This window comes from Rhincodon typus, chromosome 5 (assembly GCF_021869965.1).
Source record: "Rhincodon typus isolate 14 chromosome 5, sRhiTyp1.1, whole genome shotgun sequence".
Lineage (NCBI taxonomy): Eukaryota > Metazoa > Chordata > Chondrichthyes > Orectolobiformes > Rhincodontidae > Rhincodon > Rhincodon typus.
In genome coordinates, this window is record NC_063336.1 from 100,072,533 (window position 1) to 100,094,610 (window position 22,078).

A 22,078-nucleotide genomic window follows, 5' to 3' on the forward strand; every position below is an offset into this window, starting at 1 on the left:
CACCATCTCTGTGTACTGCATGAGTTTGCAATTTAATGAGGATTAAAAATGCAGCAGTGAAAGGAGGAATTGCATTGGTTTTCAGCTTGACAAAAGGAAGATGAGGAAGAGGTGCTCATCATGGAGGGAGATGATGTCAAGCAGAAATATGGATACAAAATTACATCAGTGATAATGACCTCTGGTAATTGGCATATTCTACTAATGACTCACCAGGAGATGTCTCATCAATCTTTAGTACAATTTTCAGGATTCCTATTCTCAGAAAAGTAGTGCCTTACTGAAAGGTTAGGAACATAGCTTACTTCTGCTTGTGTCGACCTTTGTAAGATCATTAGTGGAGAATAATTGAGAAGCAGGTAGATTCGATCTCTGAGCTTTGTATTCATACCACTTCATGACACAGTACTATCACACTACCCTATGGAACAATGCAATTTTCCCAGGGCTATAATAGGATAAGACGCCTAGACAAATAACATAGAGAATAAGATTTAAATTCCAAATGGCAGCTTGAGAATTTGAATTCTCAATGCTGGCTCACTAATATCCTTTAGGAAGGGAAATCCACTGTTCTTACCTCATTTGGGGTATGTCATTGTGACTGACACTCAGTTGTGATTTGAGGAGTTCTAACAAACAAAGGTTTACAACACAAAGTTGTCACAGTTATAACAAATGGTTGTTAGGGTGTGGAGGCTGGGTATTTAAAATTATTCAAGACTGAGTTAGATTTTTCTTAGACTCGGGAATCTAAGGTTATGGGGTGCTGACAGGAAAGTGTAGTTGAAATCACAGTAAAATCAGCCATGATTTTGTTAATGATGAAACATGCTCAAAGGGCCAAGTGACTCACCCCCTTTCCTATTTCCTACGTTCGTATGAAGTCACTACATTGCAGAAGTATAAGGAGACAACTTTGACAGCACAAGTATTAACTAATAAATCCTGGTCTTGTCAATGATATCTTACACAGCAATGAAAAAGAAAATAAATTCTATCATACAACCTGTGGCATATGTCAGTCATACTGCCCCTACAGCATGCTATTATTATAAGGTACAGTGCTATCACACCATGGGATAATGTTATCATCTCACAACATGATACAATACTGTCATATAAATGATTGCCTGATACTATCATATTACTCATTGCTATCAAATAACTCATTATCGGCCTAGTGTTCAGATAAACACCATTATAGTTATGAATTCAGAACCCTGTAATTGCTGAGAAATGAGGCAAATTTGATTATTTTGTTGGATGAAACACTGAAGTTCTCATTTCCCAAATGTGCATTTTGGATTTTAAGTGATTAATTTATGATGCCAATGTCATTACAGTTATCGAATGGACACAGTGAAAGGTTATTACTGGTAAAGGAATTAGTCCTTATAGTTTTGAGAAATCAACTGTGTTATTAAGTATTTTATGTTTGGCAAATTAGACGGAAATTGTCTTTCAGTATTCTTGTTTGTTCAAAAAGTGTGGCTAGTGGTTACAGAAAGTATCAACATTCAGCATGGATTTAACTCTTGAAGAGCCAAAGAGTTTATCTATTTTGAATTTTTCTTTCCTCCACTGAATTCCAGTGGAATACAACTCCATTGTTGCAGGTACTGACATTTTTTGGTGTTTGTGTGGATGGTGAAAGGAATGGATATCCACATATTAGTTGACTTCTGGCAGGGGTTATTTGAGTGACCAAGAGTGACAATATAACCTTTTACTCCTAATTTATCCCTCCAACCCAATGTTACAGAGGCAAATGGCAGTAACTGCAACATTTACCTTAGCAAATATCGGCCAACTTGGTGCAGATAAATCTACCACCTTTTGATCTGTGTGGCTAATGAACATTTCTTCAGCCACTCAGCCACTGAAAAAGTGGACATTTTTTTAGTCTTTGAGAGTGTCTGTATAACATAGTTGTAATCGTGTGTGTGCATTAAGTAAGTACAGCCATTCAAAAGCTGAAGAAAATTCAAATAATGTGTTTTCAGGGGTAGATCACAAGGCTTTGTGTTGAATTTTGCTTGGCAAGAAAAATCCACTGGGTGGTGCTAGTTGTCTACTTATTTTGAGGTTTAAAATTAAGCTAAAACACTGAGCATGAACAAAAGTGTCTTGCAAACTCCTCTCATCCTGCTAATAGGATCTGAAACATGTGTACAGGCACATACAGTGTATTAGAGACTCAGACACACTATGTTGCAATATTGGTTTTCTTGCATGAGCCATTGAAGCCAGCTCCAAAAACAGAAATTGCTGGTAAAATTCTTCTGATGAAGGGTCACTAGACCCGACATGTTAACTATGCTTTCTCCTCACAGATGCTGCCAGACCTACTGAGTTTCACCAGCAATTTCTGTTCTGGTGGTTCAGGTCGACATTAAAAATCTGGTGGCACCATTTGAAGCAGTGCAGTGAGTTCTCCTGGTGTCCTGAAGTATTGTTACAGTAAAAGTTGGCAAATTGTGGAGAAGCATTGCATATTTGAATAATGGGGTATGTAAAAACTTCCATCTCATTCCTGAACCCATGTTCCTTGTTTCCAATCAACCACTGGAAAATACTCTTTTACTTTCTCCATCAAAATGTTAAGTTTGAAAACCCATGGTGGATTCCCCATAAACCTTTTCCCTACTAGTGAAGGATCTGGTTGAGGGTCCTGTTAACAATGGAGCTGGGGAATCCTCGGTTGAGGAAGAAGGTGGACATTTTGGAGACTCCCTTGTCAAAGTCTGGTGTACTGACCTGTACATTGTAAAGGTTAAGTGCCAGAGCTCAGATACCTCCCTCCTATCTTCCCCTGGACTATGACCCCACTATGGCACATTACATCAGGCCAATGTATTACCCACGGTCACTGACCTTATTTCATCAGGTGATCTCCCCCGCCACTGCCTCCAAGCTGATAGTCCCCAGCCCTGCAAAGCTCGCTTCTACCTCCTTCCAAAAATCCACAAACAGGACTGTCCAGGCAGATCCACTGTTTCTGCCTGCTCCTGCCCTACAGAACTTATCACTTCCTATCTGGACTCAGTCTTTTCTCCCCTGGCTCAGTCCCTGCCCACGTACATCTGTGATTCTTCTGACGCTTTATAACAGTTTCAGAATTTCCAGTTTACAGGCTCCAACTACTTCCTGTTTACCACAGATATGCAATACCTTTACACATCCATCCCCCACCAGGATGTTCTCAGGGCTCTCCGCTTCTTCCTGAGCAAAGGCCTGAACCATCCCCACCCACTACCACCCTCCTCTGCTTGGCCGAGCTCGCCCTTACCCTCAACAACTTCTCTTTCAACTCCTCTCATTTTCTTCACGTCACAGGGGTGGCCATGGATACCTGCATGGGCTCCAGTTATGCCTGTCTCTTCCTGGCGTGCATGGAACATTCCCTGTTCCAGTCCTATTCCGACTCCCGCCCACAACTCTTTCTCCAACATGTCGATGATATCATCAGAGCTGCTTCCCTCTCTCGTCTGGAATTGGAAAAATTAATCGATTTCGCTTCCAATTTCCAAACCACCCTCACTTTCACCTGGTTTATCTCTGACTCCTCCCTTCCCTTCCTCGACATCTCTGTTTCCATTTATGAGGGTCGACTAGCCATTAACATCCATTATAAACCCACTGACGCCCACAGCCACCTGGACTATAATCCTTGCCGCTCCATTCCATTCTCCCAGTTTTTCCGTCTCCGTCGCATATGTTCCGATGAGGCCAACTCCAACAAGGGAGCCTCTGAAATGTCCACCTTCTTCCTCAACCAAGGATTCCCCAGCACCATTGTCCACAGGGCCCTCAAACGGTCCGACCCATCTCCCTTATTCTTTCCTCACCTCCCTCTTTACTCCCGTAACAATGATAGGGATCCCCCTTGTCCTACCATCCCACCAGCATTCACATCCAGGAGATCAGCAGCTGGCGTTTCTGCCACCTCCAGCAAGATGCCACTACCAGACACATATTCCCCTCCCCTCCCTTGTCCACCTTCCGCAGGGACCGTTCCTTCTGGGACCCCCTGTTCCACTGTTCATTCACTCCCAACACCCCCACACAGTCCCACGGCACCTTCCCCTTCAACCGCCGAGGGTGTAGTACATGTCCATTTACCTCCTCCCTCCTTTCTATCCAAGGGCCCAAACATAACTTCCAGGTGAAGCAGCACTTCACCTGCACTTCTCACAATCTAGTCTACTGCATTTGCAGCTCACAATGTGGTCTCGACGACATTAGGAAAATGAAACGTAGACTGGGTGACTGCTTCGCAGAACATCTACATTCTGCCCGTAAAAAAGACCCTGAGCTTCCAGGTGCCTGCCGCTTTAATACACCTCCCTGTTCCCTGGTCAACATCTCTGTCTCAGGCTTGCTGCAGTGTTCCAGCAAAGCTCAGCGCAAGCTGGAAGAACAATATCTCATTTTCCGTTTGGGGACCCTGCAGGCCTCTAGACTCAATATCCAGTTCAATAATTTTAGGGCCTGAATTCTCCCATGTCCTATCCCACACCAGGCCTTGTAATCACATAGTCATGCAATCACACACTACCTATTGTTAGCCACTAACAGTTTGCATTAACAGCTATTCACTCTCCTTGCCAGATCGTTATCCACTCCTTTGCCTGTCCAACTGTTCTTCTCTCTTTTTGGCTCTATCCCCACTTATCGTTTACTCCTTAGACCCTCCCCCCACCCTACCTTCTGCATATAAACTGACATTTTCCTAGCTACCATCAGTTCTGAGGAAGGGTTGCTGGACCCGAAATGTTAACTCTGATTTCTCTTCACAGATGCTGTGCAACATGCTGAACTTTTCCAGCAGTTTCTGTTTGGGTTAATAAGTAATCTTGCTTTGATTGGTTCTTCAGAAGAAGTGAACATAGAATGATAAATTTCTTCATTGGGATATAAAGTGATGTTGTCCATTCTGAAGCTAGGGTCCTAAATTTAAGGAAAGAAATCTGCAATGTCATGAGGGATGAGTTGGTGTGGTAGACTGGGCAAAGTAATTAAAAGGCAGTTGATAGATAATGGCTCATGAAGATATACTTGTCAAAGAGGGAGTGCAGCAAAGGTTCACCAGACTTTTAAGATGACAAGATTATCGTATGAGGAAATATTGGGTCGACTGGGCCTTTATTCACTGGATTTTAGTAGAATGAGAGAGATTGCCATTGAAATGTATAAAATTCTGACAAGTCTGGACAGATGGATGATGTTCCCCCTGGGCAGGAGGGTCCAAAACAAGAGGTCAATATCTGATGGTATGTGGTAGGTCATTTTGGAGTTGAAAGTTCTTCATTCAGGGCAGTGAACCTGTGGAATTGTCTACCATAGAAGGCTATGGAGGCTATGTCATCTAATATACTGAAGAAATAAGTAGGTAGTTTTTGAGGGGCTAAAGGTGTCAAGCAGTATGGGGAGAGAGCAGGACTATGGTGTTGAAATATGAGAATCAGCCACGATATGTTGAATGGTGGAGCAACTCGATGAGCCAAGTTTCCTGCTCCTGCTCCAATTTTCTGCATCCAAGTATTGCATTTTTGAAAGAGATGGACATGATCTTAGTTCAAGATCAAGGGTGATCAAGATCTAGAATTTGTTTGGTTAGAGACTAGAAACAGTGAGGGAAAGAGATCACTAGTGGGAGTTGTCTACAGGTCCCCTAACTGTAACCACAATGTGGATCAAAGTATATGAGAAGAAATATCAGGTACTTTTGATAAAATGGACGCAGTAATCATGAGTGACATTCAGCTACATATAAGCCAGAAAATTTGGATTATCAATGTTAGCCTGGAATGAAAAGTTTATAGAATGCTGTCAAGATAGTTTCTTAGAGTAGCATGTTCTGGAACTGCCCAGAGAGCAGATTGGAGTAGACTTGGTTTTGTGCTATGTGACAGGTTTGATTAATGACCTCGGAATAAAGGCACACCTAATTAGCAGCAACCACAATATGATTGAATTTTACATCCTTTGAAAGGGAGAAAATTGGGTCTAAAACTAGAGGCTGAAAATTACTGGAAATTGGTTAAGTGTCTATTTTAGCAGTCTTTATGAAGGGTTTTACATCTTCCCTCTTACTACAGGTGGACGTAATCACTGATGCTGGGACTTTCAGAGATTCCAGACGCTGGCGCGCTCTTTAAAACATAGTTGTGCACCGGTCAAGTGCTGTCATTCTGGAGCTGCCCTGTACGGTTTGTGTGAATTGCCTCACAAGTGTCAGATAAGGGAAAATTAGCATTTGCTTAGCTGGCAGGGACCTGGAGGTCTCGGTGGATAGGGTGGTACAGAGGAAGACAGTCCTCTTCCCTCAGGACTGGCAGAGGAAAGCATGCCACCTGACCATGCCCAGCCTGGTCTGAGGTTACCACTCATTGGTGGGACATTTTGGTGCTGATGGTCAGCAGGAACAAGCAGCAAGTCCTGCAGTGAAGTCAATGACCTTCTCTGCTCAGTGGAGGTAAGAAGCACTCTCTTTTCTTTGCTACTTCACATTCGTACTATCTCTTCTATGGCACACATCTCCCACCAGGGCTCATGTTCTACCACTTTCGCTATTGCATGCAACATCTTCCCTCACTCACTCTAACCCAAGCTTCCAAATCTTGGGGTCATCTGAGCAACCTACTTACTCACTTGGGACACCTCACTGCCTTTTTCCTCACCTGCATCAGAACTAATATTTGTGTCAGCCACATCCATCTCACCCAATCCCTCCAGGACTGCAACTGTTCCCGTGGTGATATTGAAACTTTAAAAGCCCAGCAACAGGGCAAGAATCATTGATCACTGCTGTGCTAGTCTCCTGTTACCACCTCAGCGAATGTACTTATGACATGTCAGAACTTCTACTACTTTTCCTCACAACAAACTCTTGTTTTGTCTCGTGCAGGCAAGAGTGGAATCCGCAGTTTCTGCCATCAAGGGGGCAATCCCACAACCTGTCCTTTGAGGAAGATCCCTCAGAGGATGTACAGACAAGACTAATAGCTGTACCTCCTCCTCCTGCCCCCTCAACCAGGTCATATACTGCGTGTGAGCATATGGCTCTGAGGATAGTGAACAAAAACAGAACTTGCTGGAAAATCATAGGGGGTCTGGTAGCATCTGTAGAGAGAAATCAGAGTTAATGTTTTGGGTCTAGTGACCCTTCTTCAGAACTGAAGACAGTGAACTTGCCTTTGGCCATGCCGCAATCAGCAATGTTGGACCCTCTAACCACAGATGCACCTGGGGTCACCTGACCTAAACTCCAAGGTCAGCAGGATCCATTGAAGGGCAGACTCCCTTCAGCTCAGTTCTGGAGTCTGGGACTGCACCTAACTGGAGAGGTAGGAGATGGAACAACACCTTCAGAGTGACACTTAGTTGCAAATACATCATTAGACTTGAAATCATACTTCCCATCATCAGCTGTGAGAGCAAATGTGATTTTAGCTGCAAACACAAGAATGGAAGCTGGCCATCCTCTGCAATACATTATGTGTCTGTCACAGGCATTAATGGGATTGATTCATAACTTTGCATGATGTGGTCAGGACTGCTGGGCAGCCAGCATTTGCACTGTGCATAGTAGGCTAATGCCGAAGGTTCACATACAGCATTTTATGATCACAATTCTCTTCCACTTGTAACTGTGTGGACATAGTTGTGCAGGACAGAGATGCTGTGAGCATCCAGGCAGACGGAAAGTGAGTGAGTGCTAAGAAACCAAGTGAGGAGCACTGTGTATTCTGGTTGAATGCACAAGTTGGTTGCTTGATCTTGTGTGGAGAGTGTTGTGGCAGCAGCATTATAATGAAAAGCACTAAAGTGCTCCAAAGTGCAGCATTGAGGTACATAAGCATCTTGTAGGAGGATTGCAGATGTGTTGTGAGTGTACATTGATGGTGGTACATATCTGCTGCTCACCAAAAATTCTTCTCTTTCCAATGTGCTCTGTTTTGACTCTGTTTCTAGCCCACATGGTTTATTTCCATGCTTCTTACCAGCTCTGAGCAAAAGGTTTTCTTCTGGAGTATGGCGTTTATGCCCATTGCTGCTCCCACGTACAGTGTTGACTGTCAATTTACACATTTTAGCTGCTGACTGTGTCTATTTGTGTCTTCTTAGAGTGATAATTTGACTTTTTGTCTTAAAAAAGTTTCTAATTGGTTAAATAGGTTCTCTCCACTGCAGTTACATTGATGTATTTCAGCAACAGCGACCACTGTTGATCGCCATCTTGAATTGGCTCCGGGTACAAACCAGTAGCAGCTTGTGGTTGGTGTAGTTTGCTGCTGCCAATCTCTCATACTGGGCCTAAGGAGCTGTATAATTATTAGTAGCAGAATGCAGACCACAAGAAGAGACACTTGTGTAACAAGATGTTGTTCATTGCATGATAGCAATAGATGCAAGTTATAATAACCAGTGTAATATAATTACAATTATTAGAAGCCAGAGATGATATATCTTTCTCCATTAGGACCTAGTTCTGCAATGCCTTGTTAACCACCTAAAGACCATGTGACAGGATTAATTTGGGTGGAAAATCACTTTACCTTTGGAACCCATTACCTCATTCAACGTGGGTGGGGCCTTCCTCTGGTACCGTGTAAATCATGGAAGGAGCACCCCCACTCCCGGCAGCAGAAGAAATTCCTGTTGAAAAACACCCATTTTCCTTCATGATTGAACACCTGCCCTCTCACCATCTCAGTTCTCCCTGCCATTATGCAGACATAGTTACAAGTAGATCAAAGCTGGGAACTAAATATTCAGGGGTACATGACTTGTCAAAAGGACATACAGGAAGGAAAGAGTGGTGTGGTAGCTTTGTTAGTATGAAATGGAATAAATATGGTACTAAAAATGATCTGGGGTCAAATGATGCAGAACCTATGTGGGTGGAGGTATGAAATAACATATGGAAGAAGACATTAATGGTAATAGTCAAAAGGACCTCTTAAGAGTAGCTGTTCTGTAGGACAGAGAATAAATCAGGAGAAAAAGTCAGTACATTAATCATGGATGACTTTAATCTTCATATAGATTGGGGAAATCAAATTGGCAAAGGTAGCTATGAGGAAGAGTTCAGAGTTGAAGTAAGGAATGCATTTGTGGATGACACCCTGTCATCAGTCGAGTGGCACAGGAATCAGTGCTGGGGCCACAAGACATTGAGTAAAACATTGCCCACTGAAGACAGAGAACCGGGGAGTATTGAATCTATGGAATTCTTCACCACAGATGGCTGTAGAAGCTGGATTGTTAAGTGTATTCAAAGCTGAAACAGACAGATATTTAATCAGGGAATCCGCCCTTACAGGGAAAAGGCAGGAAAGTGGTGTTGAGGATTATCAGATTAGCAATGATCTAATTGAATATGGGAGCAGTCTCGATTGGCGAATAGCCTACTTCTGCTCCTACACCTTGCAGCCCAGAGGGAAGGTCCTAAGGTCTGATATGTTGACTGACTCCTCTTTTTCCATAGATGCTGCCTGATTGGGAAACCCCTCCTCAAACTCTACTCATTTATGTTGAGTTTTAGTCTTGATGTCAAATTTGCCTTTCTTGAAGGGAGAAAGTAGATCTATGAACTAATGAGAACTTTCATCTATACATTTTCCTCTTTTCAGCATTTTTACCAATGGCGATCTGCTCATTCCCCCTGTGAGATTGCTTCTACCAAAATATACTGTCCAAGACTGGAATCGTGTCCTTGCCTTGATCACAGAGAAAGTTCACTTACGCACTGGAGCTGTTCAAAGGTCGATTTTTACTTACCTTTTTCGTTAAACCATGACAATATTACATACTGTTATTTCCTGATCTCGCTAGAGTTTTGTATCATCATTGGAGATTCTTGAAAGTTACAGTCAGTAGAAATTACAGATGTACATATTATTTTACACAGTTCACTATCTATTTAGAGTAATTTGCACATTCAAAATAATGAAAATTGCATGAGGAAATTAGTGTTGTTTACATTGGCTAAAATGAGAGTTGGTAATTAGCCCAAATTATTTTATTATTTTCAATCAAGCAAAACTTAGAACTAAATTTCTTATGAAGGCTAAAGCCAAAATAATACTCAAAATACATTGAGATAGAACTAAAGTTACAATTACTGGTAGAACTGAAATTGTACTGGGATTTGTAACTTTCGGATTAGATCCTGGAAATTGAGACGAGTGAATAAGATCACTGAAGCCGTACTTCATTTTTTTTCTCAACATTATTTATGGCTGGGAGAGCTATGCGATAAATTGAAGCAATTATGATATTTTGTAGTACAAACTTCAGGGAGGAAAACATTAGACATTAGGTGTCTTTTCCCTAAGATGGGGGATTTCAAGACTCGGGGGCATATTTTTAAGGTGAGAAGAGAGAGGTTTAAAAAAGACATGAGGGGCAATTTCTTTAGAGTGGTTTGTGTCTGGAATGAACTTCCTGAGGAAGTGGTGGATATGGGCACTGAAACAATGTTTAAATGATACTTAGATAGGTACACGAATAGAAAAGGCTTGGAGGGATATGGGCCAGGACCAGGCAGGTGGGACTAGTTTAGTTTAGGATTAGCATGGACTGGTTGGACTGAAGGGTCTGTTTCTGTACTGGATGACTTCATGATGCTAAGAATCTATGTTTGAGAGTGTCTTAAATACTCTGTTTACTAAGGGCAGAATCAACAGTTTGCATAATTAAATAGAAGTACACAGTAACCTGCTATATATAGTATATACTATAAAAAATAAAGCCAAGTATGGTTTCCAAGCACATTAAAAATGGAAGGCTCTGGTGTCTATAGCTGAAAGCCACAATTTGAAATCCAGGAGATTATCTGGAACCTTAGAAAACTTTGTATGGAATATTTTTAATACAGTAACAAAGAGGACTTTGTTTCTTTGCTTTCTAAATGTAGATTAGAAAAATGTCTAGGGGGACAGATTTCTGCACATATGTCCACAGATGATCTGTTATATATGTATTGTACCCAAAGTACTGAGATAGGCTTAAAAATTGCAGTATAAATGAGCGAATTAGCTTTGAAGATTTACAAAGTTCTGTGAGGATGCCATATTAACATTAGTAGAAATGAATTTATTAAGCTCGACACTTGAGCAAGTTTGCCATTGTGTTGAGTGTATTAAGGAGCTTTGTTTCCTTGTATTTTTCCTTCACAGGCAATTTTTCAAAAGCTACTATTGTTTTGCAGACATGATACACCCTGCAGCCCAATGAGATGAGTAATTGATCCAAGTTTAATTTTATTAATGTTGCTGTCATAAAATGGCTATCAAGGAAAGAGGACAAATCTATTTGTATGAGTGCTCTGCTATAAGTGGTGGGCGTTGTACCCATGATGCTGCTTGAACCATTGAGATTTTCCAGAACTGACAGTTTTCCAGTGTTATGTTTCAAAATATTAATATAAAGTTTCATACTCATGACTGAGAATACCATCAAAGGTTGCTAAGTGAAACCTTTGCTAGAAATTGTTGCACCCCCCCTGTAGAGGGGTGACCTTATAGAGGTTTATAAAATCATAAGGGGCATAGATAAGGTGAATAGCAAAAGGTCTTTTCCTTAGGGTGGGGGAGTTGAAAGTTAGGGCCAATTTTTTATGTGAGAAGAGAAAGATTTAAAAGGGACCTGAGGGGCAACTTTTTCACACAGAGGGTGGTTCACATGTTGAATGAACTGCCAGAGGAAGTGGTAGATGCAGGGACAGTTACAACATTTAAAAGACATTTGGATAGGTACATAAATAGGAAAGGTTTAGAGGGACATTGTCCAAATGAAGGCAAGTGAGACTAGTTTAGTTTGGGAAACTCAGCCAGCGTGGACTAGTTGGATCAAAGTGCCTGTTTCCATGCTGTATGACTCTATGGATCTTTGATTGTATGACACTGTGACTCTTATGAGGCTGATAATGTTTAGAAAGGTTTTTGAATTTCCAGTGGCTGACTGAAGGATCACAAGTGGTTAACAAAGGAGTTTCAAGTTTTAAGACATTTGCTGTAACAAACAAACTAAAGTCAACATTGAGTAAACACCATTTTATGGGCAATGTAACTACAGAAAAAATATTCCCCATTTAACTTTTAAAAGTACAGAAAAAATAAACCCTCTGTGGTTATACTTTATATTCTGTTCCTTGAGGGTCACTTCATTCTCCAGGAACCAGTCTAAAGTTATTCTCAGCCCCTGATATCTTCCTTCTACTTTCCTTTTCCATCTCTGAACTGACTTTCACAGTGAGAGGTACTCTGGAATTTCCTCCCCTGAGCCAATATTGGGTGAATCTTTCAGCCTTATTTAATTCCTCATGAACTTGATCTCTTCGACGTAAGCTCCTATCCCCATTCTGTGTCTTAAAGAATGGAGTCTAGCTATCTCTAATTCTCCGCTGTCTGTCTCCCAGATTCTTGCAGAATCACCAGTCTGAGGTTCAGGGATATCTCAGAAAGACCCTGCAACTTGATGCTACAATTGCTGACAATGGACTCTTCCCCTCTCAAAGATCATCTCCATGGTCATATCAACCACGTAGGCCTTGTATCCAGGTAGAAATGCTAATTAGTTAACCTGTGGACCCTCAACTCCTATCTTGAATTAAATAGACAATTTACAGTCTAACCGTCCATTCACCAACTGCACTTCGACCTGGTCACTGGTTACAGGTGTATTTGCACCTTCTTCCCAGTGTGACAACCTAGGCTTCCCTGTAACAACCAAGCCACCCAAGTATGTTAGACAGAATTCAGAACAGGTGACATGACCCTTTTATTTCATCTTGCCCTAAATTAAAGAGACAGTCTCAAAACATAACATAGAAACATAGAACATAGGAGCACAAGTAGGCCACTTAGCCCTTTAAGCCTGCTCTGCCATTCAATATGACCATGGCTAATTATCGAACCCAGTCTGCTGTTCCTGATTTCGCCCCATTCTCTTTGATACCTTCAGCTCTAAGAACTATATCTAACGCCTTGTTGAAAACATTCAATATTTTGGCGTAAACTGCTTTCTGTGACAGAGAATTCCAAAGGCTCATCACTCTCTGGGTGAATAAATTTCTTCTCATAGAGAGTCATAGAGTCTTACAGTATGGAGACAGGCCCTTTGGCCCAAATTGGGCCATGCCGACCAAAATGTCCATCCACGCTAACCCCATTTCCCTGCATGTGGCCCATATCCTTCTAAACTTTTCTATCCATGCATTTGTCCAAATGTCTTTTAAATGTTGTTAATGTATCCGCTTCAACCACTTCTGCTGGCAGTTCATTCCATACGACTACCGCCCTCTGTGAAAAAGTTGTCCCTCAGGTTCCCATTTATTCTTTCCCCTCTTACCTTAAAGTGATGCCCTCCAGTCCTCAATTCCCCAATCCTGGGAAAAAGACAGTGCATTCATCCTATCCATGCTTCTCATGATCTTACACACTTCTATAAGATTCCCCCCTCAGTCTCCTATGCTCTAAAGAAAAAAAGTCTTAACTTGTCCAACCTCTCCCTATAAGTCAATCCCTTGAGTCCTGGCAATATCCTTGTAAATTTCTTCTGCAGTCTTTCCAGTTTAATGACATCCTTCCTGTAACAAGATGACTGAAACTGAACACAATATTCCAAGTGTGATCTCACCAACATCATGTACAACTGCATCCTAACTTCCCAACTTCTCTACTCAATACCCTGACTGATGAAGGACAGTGTGCCAAAAGCCTTTCTTCACTACTTTGTCTATCTGTGACTCGACTTTTAAAGAATCATGCATCTGAACTCCAAGAACCCTCTCTTCCACTCCACTCCTTAAGCCATACCATTCACCGTGAAACTCCTACCTTGACTTGACTTTCCAAAATGCAACTCCTCACACTTATTTATATTAAACTGCATTTGCCATTTCTCGACCCACTTCCCCAGCTGATCAAGATACTGCTGCAATTTCTGATAACCTTCCTTACTGTCCATGATCCTCATTGCAGTCCTAAATGACGTGCCCTGTATCTTTAAACTGTGACCTCTGGTTCTGAACTCCCTGGTCATTAGAAATAACCTTCCTGCATTTACCTGTGCTAATCATGTTAGAATTTTATAGGTTTCTCTGACACCAGACCCCTACCCCCCAAATTACAACTCCAGTGAATATAGTCCTAACCAATCCAATCTTTCTTCATAGGTTAGTCCTGCCATCCCAGGAATCAGTCTGGTAGACCTTTATTGCACTCCCTCAATAGCCAGATCATTCTTCCTTTGATAAGAAGACCAAAACTGCACTATACACCAGGAGTGGTCTCACTAATACCCTGTACAACTGCTGCAAGACATCCTTGTTCCTGCATTCAAATCTTTTTGCTATGCAGACTAACATGCTACTTACTTTCTTCACCTCTTGCTGCACCTGCATTCTTTCTTTCAGGAACTGGTGTACAAGGGCACCCATGTCCCATTTATCTCCCCCTTTCCCAATCTATTGCCATTGAGATAATAATCGTCCTTCCTGTTTTTGCCACCAAAGTGTATAAACTCACATTTAAAAAGATTATACTTTATCTGCCATGCAATCTTACAACCTTCATATTTATAATTAAGTTCTATTGTATCTTTTATCACATTGTTCCCTTAAGCAAAGTTCTTCTTCTGAGCTAAATACACTGTAATTAGGAGGTTGCAAAAATCCCCTAGGCTCTCAACTCATTAACTATCATTTACTGTTCATTTTGGGAAACTAACTTAAAATGCAAAATGCTTATTCTAAAAGACTTTGTTCGCTGACCTCTACTGAAATCTGTTGTAAAATCATGCTCCACATTCACTCATTCATCATCAATGTGTTTTTTAGGATTATCCTAATTTTACACCTAGTTTAGACACCTAGTCGTACCCTGTGATGTCCTGACTTCTCACCAAATATAAAAGACAGAGTTGTAAAATCTGTTGTAAAGATAGGGTCTTCCAGTTGATCTCATTCTTTTGCCTTGTGTAGCCCTTTTGTTGTTTTTTGGAAGGCACAAATGCCTCTGAATCAACTTACAGGGGTGTCTGAGGTCTGAGTATCTGATAGTGTTGCTTCTGGGAGAGGGTGAACAGCCAGAGGTTTTGGCCCATGTTGGTAGTAATGATGTAGGTAGGAAGGGGACTGTGATCCTGCATTCAGTATTGAGTGAGCTAGGTAGAAAGTTTGCCAGCAGGATCTCTAATGTAGAGATAGCAAGAACTGCAGATGCTGGAGTCAGATTATTCACCGATAAGAAAGACCTGACTCAGGGAAGGGCAAAACTTAGTATTAAATATAGATGGATTCATAAGTATTCATAAGCATTCATAAAGTACTGTAAAATGCAGAAAGGGAAGTAAAGGAGGTGAGATAGCAGTTATGGGTAAGGACATCATTGCAGTGCTGGAGAAATAAAAATGTCTCAGATGGTCCATACACAAAATCAAACTGACTAGAACTAAGGAACAAAAAGTTTAAAATTACATTGCTAGCTGTAGTCTATAGGCTACAAACTAGAAGAAAGGATGTAGAAGAACAAAACTGCAGGGAAATTACAGAACGATGCTGACATTATAACGTAATTATAATAGAATACTTCAATTACCCAAACACAGACTGGAATACTTATAGTGTATCGGGTGTTGAGGGGCAAATTCTCCTGGAACACATGCAAGAGAGCTTCCTAAAGCAGTATGCATCCAGTCCAACAGGAAAAGATGCACTTTTGGACCTGGTTCTTGGAATGAGATGGACCAAGTTGATCAATTTGGAAAACTTTGAGGGTCAGTGATCATTGTATTGTAAGGTTCAGGATGATGTTAGAGGATGACATGCAGAGTGAGAAAAATTAATTGGGGGAGAGTAGACTTGAATGGGCCAAGAACAGAATTGGTCAGGATTGACTGGAACAGAGGCTGGCAGGATAAACAATGATTGAACAATGGACTGTCTTCAAGGAGGAGATGGTTAGGGTACAGTCAAGGTTCATTTCTCTCAAATGGGATTGTTAGCACAAACAAATCCAGAGTTCCCTGGTTGACAAAGAAGATAGAAGTTAAGATTAAGAAGAAAAAGAGTGCCTATGATGTCGAATAAAAAAATAAGATTGGGAAGAATATTGAAGGTTCAGGTGAGAGGTGCAAAAAGCAAATAAGAGATCAAAGAGGAGTTATGAGATAAGACTGGCAGCCAGCATAAAGAAGTGTTCCAAAGTCTTCAAAAGCCATATTAATAATAAATGGGTACTAAAAGGAGGAGTAAGGCTGATTTGGGACCAAAAAGAGGGTTTACACCTGGAGGCAGGGTATATGACTAACATGCTAAATGAATACTTTGCATTTGTCTTTATCAGAGAGATTCTACCCTGGCAGTAATGACAGAGGAGGGAACTCAGTCACTAGAAGGGTTCAAAACTGACAGGGCAGCAGTGTTGGCTAGACTGTTGGTCCTTAATATTGACAAGGCATCGGAACGATATGCCTACATGGATTTTGAAGGAAGTGAGAGTTGAGATTGTGGGGACACTGGCCTCAATCTTTCAGTTTTTTATTGACTTGAAGGAGATGCCAGAAGACTGTAAAATTGCAAATATTAAGATCATTTTCAAGAAGGTTTGTAAGGATAAGTCCAGCAATTACAGGCCAGTTAGTTTAACTTCGGTGGGGAAACTACCATATGCAATTATTCAGGATAGAATTATTAATGCAGAAAAAAGGTGAGTTGATTAGGAAGAGTCATGTGGGTTTCTAAAGGGAAAATCATGTTTAATTGCTGGAGGTTTTTGTAGAGGTAACAAAAAGGCTTGATAAGAATAATGCTGGTTATGGACTTTCAGAACATGTTTGTTACAGTCACACAAAAGACTTGTGAAGAAAGTTATAGATTATGGAAGGGTATGTAACAACCTGATACAAAATTGCCTGAGTGATAGGTGAGCAATGGCCAATGGATATTTTTGCAGAAAAGTTTGTACTGGAGTTCCCCAAAGGTCAGAATTGGGATATTTGCTTTTCCTGATATATATTAAAGATCTAGAACTTAAGGTACAATTTTAAAGTTTGTACGAGACTAAACATTGAAGAATTGTAAACTGTGAGGAAGATATTGTGGAACTCTAAAAGAACATGGACAAGCTGATGGGCAGATAGGTGGCAGATGAGTTTCACTGCAAAGAAGTGTGAAGTGATGCAATTTGGTAGGAAGAACATTGAAAGACAATTGAGGTTACAATTCTAATTATGGATACAAGTGCAGGGGATGTATATTGTGCAGGTTATTGAAAGTGGCAGAACAGGTGGAGAGCAGTAAGTAAAACATGCAGTACCCTGGACTTTATTAATTAGGGCATAAAGTACAAGAGCATGGAGATGATGTTGAACTTGTTCAAGAGATTTGTTAGACCTCAGCTGAAGAATTGAGTACAGTTATGGGTGCAACATTATGTGAAGGGTGTGAACATATCAGAGAGAGTGCAGTGGCAGTTTATAAGGATGTTTCCAGGGATGAGAAATTTCAATTATGAGGATAGATTGAAGAAATTGGGGCAGTTCTCCTTGAGAAAAGAAGGCTGAGATGAGATCTGATGTGGAGTTTCAAACTCATTAGCAGTTTGGATAGTGTAGATAGGGAGAAAGGGGCAAGAAAGAGGGTGTAGATTTAAAGCATCTACAAAAGAAGCAAGGGTGAAGTGAAGAAAATCTTTTTCACTCAACAAGTAGTTAGGCCATGGAATGTACACTGCCTGCAAGTGCGTGGAGTCAGCTTCACCTGAGATATTCAAAACAGTATTGGATCATTGTTTGGATAAAAGTAATTTGCAACGGTAGGGAGGAAAAGCAGGGGATTGGCTCTAGGTCATGATCATTTAATAATGGGCCAAATGGCCTCTTTCTGTGCCATAACACTTCTGCGATTCTGTTTCTAAATTAATAGAACTTCATTCTTGTGATCAGTAGCATCGCTAGTTTGTGACTGAATGCCTTAGATAGCCATTATTTTGTCCTCTGTATATTCAACTGCCATCACATAATAATCACACGCATGCAATGTGCACTATCCTCATATAAGACACCAACAGGCATTCCAGAAACAATACAGCACATTTTTGTTATTTGAGGGGAAAGACGGGTTTGAATTTCAGAGGAACTCTTTATCAGAACTGATGCTGCAAAACAGGCTCTTTTATGGAACCACACTTAACAAAGTGGTCAAGGAGACAGTTTAAGCCATTGCTCGACTGACATACAGTGTTACATTGTTATGGATGTTTTAAAAGCTGAGATGTTAAACAGTGTATGAATAATTGTTTGAGGGAACAAGAAAACATATTGTTTGTGATGTGTCATTTTCACCATTTCCTCATTGTACTCCTCAACTCCTATTTCCTAAAACATTTTTTTAACAACTGCTCCAAGTATTTTTCTGGTGCTAAGAGGAACTTGTCTGTTTCGGAGACAGTATTGGTGTGTTTCTGGAATGACCAATAACAGGACACATGGCAGAATATGCTGTGCATGTTGAGTTTTTTGCACTATAGTCATGTATATCAAAATTGTAATCTAAGTACAAATTACAACATAGAATTCAAATTTTCACAGTAAAGAATTAGATTATGAAGTCCTCTATGCGATGTCCACTTTAAAAGTGATGGCTAGAGTATCTGGAAATTAATCAATCCCATTTTAAAGTCGTTACTGGTTCATTAACACTAATCTTAGTTCATTAAAATCAACTCCACAGGTCAGTAATTGTGCTTTCTGTAAAGCTACTTTAAAGTTTTTGGATCATTTACTTGGTATTGGGACTGAAATGGAATGCAACAGGATGATTTTCTTAGGAGACGTGACAGGTTAGATGTGGAAAGGTTGTTTTCCCTTGTAAGAGAGTCAAGGAACAGAGGACTTAACCTCAGAGTAAGGGGTCACTCCAGAGATGGGGGAGAATTTCTTCTCTCAGACGGTTGTGGATCTGTGGGATTTTTTTACCACGCAAGTCTGTAAAGTTGGGCATTAAGTATGTTCAAGGCTGAGATAGACAGATTTTTAATTAGTAAGGGATTCAAGAGTTATGGAAGAAAAAAAGGCAGGAATGTGGAATTGAGGATTTTCACATTCGGCATGATTGCATTGAATGGTGAAGCAGATTTGATGGGTCGAACAGCCAACTTCTTCTCCAATGTCTTATGGCCTTGTGGTCCTTATGTTTTAACAATTATTTTGCTGATGAGGATATATGAGCTACTTTTAATGGATTTTGAAAGGGATGCATATTACTTCACGTAAAAATGGAGCCTGGGACAATGTTCAAGTTGCCTGTGAGCTACTGTAGGTGCCATTTCCTTTTAGGTCATTATTAATAAACGGTAACAAATTCGTGGCTTGTCCATTCTTCTTCATTCTTGGGATGTGAACATTGCTAGCATTGCTAGCTTTAATTGTCCGACATTAATTACCCTTGAGAAGGTTTTGGTGAACTGCTTTGTAGAGCTGCTGCAGTCTGTGCAGTGTAGGAATATGCATAGTACTTTTTTTTTCTGTAGAGTATTGATACAACTGATTGGCTTGCGAGAGGTTAGTTAAAAGTCAACCACATTGTCATGCCTCCGCAGTCACCTGCAGGTAGACTTGCTTCCCTATAGGACTTTAGTGAACCAAGTGGGTTTTTAAATAATAATCAAGCAGTTTCGTGATAATTGTTAGTAAGATTAGCATCATGTTCTAAAATTATTTTGTAATTGAATTTAAATTCCCCCTGTTTCCATGTTTGAATTTGAATTGAAGTTTCCAGCTCATTAGCCCAGGCCTCTATTTTGCCAGCAACATTAGCACAATGCTACCATTCCTTGTTAAAAGTCAAGAATGTTGGATATGCCTAAGAATCGGTCTAACTTTGGCAGAAGCCGTCACAAAAACGTTAGGAAATATTGGAATTTGTTATATAAGGTGATCAGCTGAAATGGGTTAACATGATTGTTACATAACTTCACAATTTCTATTTTGCTGGTTGAATCTGAAATTGTGGCGAGACCTCTGCATTTCCACACTTATTTTCCTCAGTCACTTGGATGCATCCCATTAGGACCTGAAATTATATGAATTTTGCATGGTGTCAGCTTTTCTAATACCTCGACTTTATCAATTTTTAGCCCAGCTGAGATCTCAATGATCACCTCTTACACAATAACTTCAAAATCTTTCTCCTTAGTAAAGTGAAATGCAAAGTTCAAATTTAGTACCTTCATAATGCCCTGTGCCTCTGATAGTACATTGCTTCTGTGATCCTTAATCTTTTTTTCTCTGGCCATTTCACTACCTTTTACTAATTAAATGCCTTTTGGATTCCTTTTAACTTTAGCTGTTTGCATCTCTTCTCATACTCTCACTCAGCCTTTCTCTGCTTGTCCTCTCAGAATTTGCTATATTCTTTAATAGAATCAGTATTTGTGTTTAATAGAATCCCTACAGTGTGGAAATAGGCCATTTGGACCAACAAGTCCACACCAACTCTTTAAAGAGCAAGATCCTACTCAGATTGACCCCTCTTTACTATCCCCGCATTTCCCATGGATAGCCCACCTAACCTACGCATCCTTGGACACTATAGCAATTTAGCATGGCCAATTCATCTAGCCTACACATCTTTGGACTATGGGAGGAAACCAGAGCACCCAAAGGAAACCCACACAGACATGGAGCGAATGTGTAAACCCCACACAGACAGTCGTCTGAAGGTCGAATTGAACCTGGGTTCCTGGTGCTGTGAGGCGGCAGTGCTAAATATTGTGCTACCCCGGTTCATGTCTGCACTATTAACCTGATGGTTATCATAAGCACCATTTTTCCGCTTTGCTATTTCTCTATGCAAGGAGTTTAGCTTTGCATATCCTGCCTTTCCCCATCATTGTAATGTGCCTCAACTATACCTGAATCACAGCCTATTGTATTATAAAGCTTTGCGAGTCAATTTTTGTTTCTAATTCACTTGGGCTAATTCTCGTCCCTTGGAAATTGGGCCTCCTCCAATTAAGCATTTTAACTTTAGATTGTGTTGTGTCCTTTTTAATAGCTAACCTAAAGCTAGTGGTTCTGTGATCACTACTCCCTAAATAGACCCCTATTGATCCATCTTAATCCTCAGAATGAGATCCATCAATGATTCCTTCCTTATTGCACTGTAAGCAGACTGTTCAAGAAAATTGTCCTGAACATACTTTAGAATCTCTTCTCCCTCTCTGGTCTTTACACTTTTATTATGTCAATTTATATTAGAGTATATAAAAGTCTTCCGATATAACTACACTGCTACTTTTGCATTTCTCTGCAATTTTGGAACAAAGTTGTTCCTCTATCTTTTCTGCTAATTGGTGGTTTGTAAAATATACTGGCTCAGTTATCCCCTTTTTTGAACCAGATCTGTTATCATGATATTTGCAGTGATTAGAATGAGGGCCAGGTGGATCTCATTTACTGTGAGATCCTTGATTAGGGCTGTTAACCTGGTGCAATCAGGGACCCCTGGCTGACAGATATAAAAAGGAGGTTCAGACAGTCCCCTTTTTCTAGGGACTGGCTCAGAGCTGGCTGGTCAGAGGCCATGTATTGTGCACGTGTAAATACAAGGTGACAGGATACCGGCCTCATTTGCAGTTATTTCAATGTTGTTTTTCCATTTGGCTATCTACATCTCCCCAAACTTATTTATTTTGCATGCATACACTTGAACCCTAACTTAGACATTATTACATTTCTTCTTACTCTTAGCCACCATATGTCTTACCAGTTCTTATTATAATGCCATCTGTATTTCCCAACTCTGTGTGTCTTGTTTCTCTTTTCTAATGCTATATTCTATTTTTAGGGCCCCCAGCCAAGTTTGTTAAAATGTTCCTGCATAACAGTAGAAAACCACCATAAGTCCTAACCCTGGTCGAAGGAGGAGAATTGTTTGTTCTACTAGTGAATAAATATTATATACTAGACTGGTCAACACAGTAACATGCTGGGGTGTTTTTTTTTTCCCCTGAGTGAAGTGCTCCAATCTATAAGCATTTCTCCTTTCCTTTGGAGAAAGGGT

General features: G+C 40.6%; 1 protein-coding gene across 4 annotated transcripts in view; it reads left to right on the forward strand.

Moving 5' to 3' along the window:
- Positions 1 to 22,078, forward strand: part of LOC109919612 (doublecortin domain-containing protein 2) — a 127,251-nt gene that overhangs the window by 34,071 nt on the left and 71,102 nt on the right. For all 4 annotated transcript variants that reach the window (XM_048596452.1, XM_020519644.2, XM_048596455.1 and 1 more), the window contains one exon: positions 9,642 to 9,773. In XM_048596452.1, coding sequence (XP_048452409.1) covers positions 9,642 to 9,773 — 132 coding nt within the window. The remainder of the gene's footprint in view (positions 1 to 9,641; positions 9,774 to 22,078) is intronic.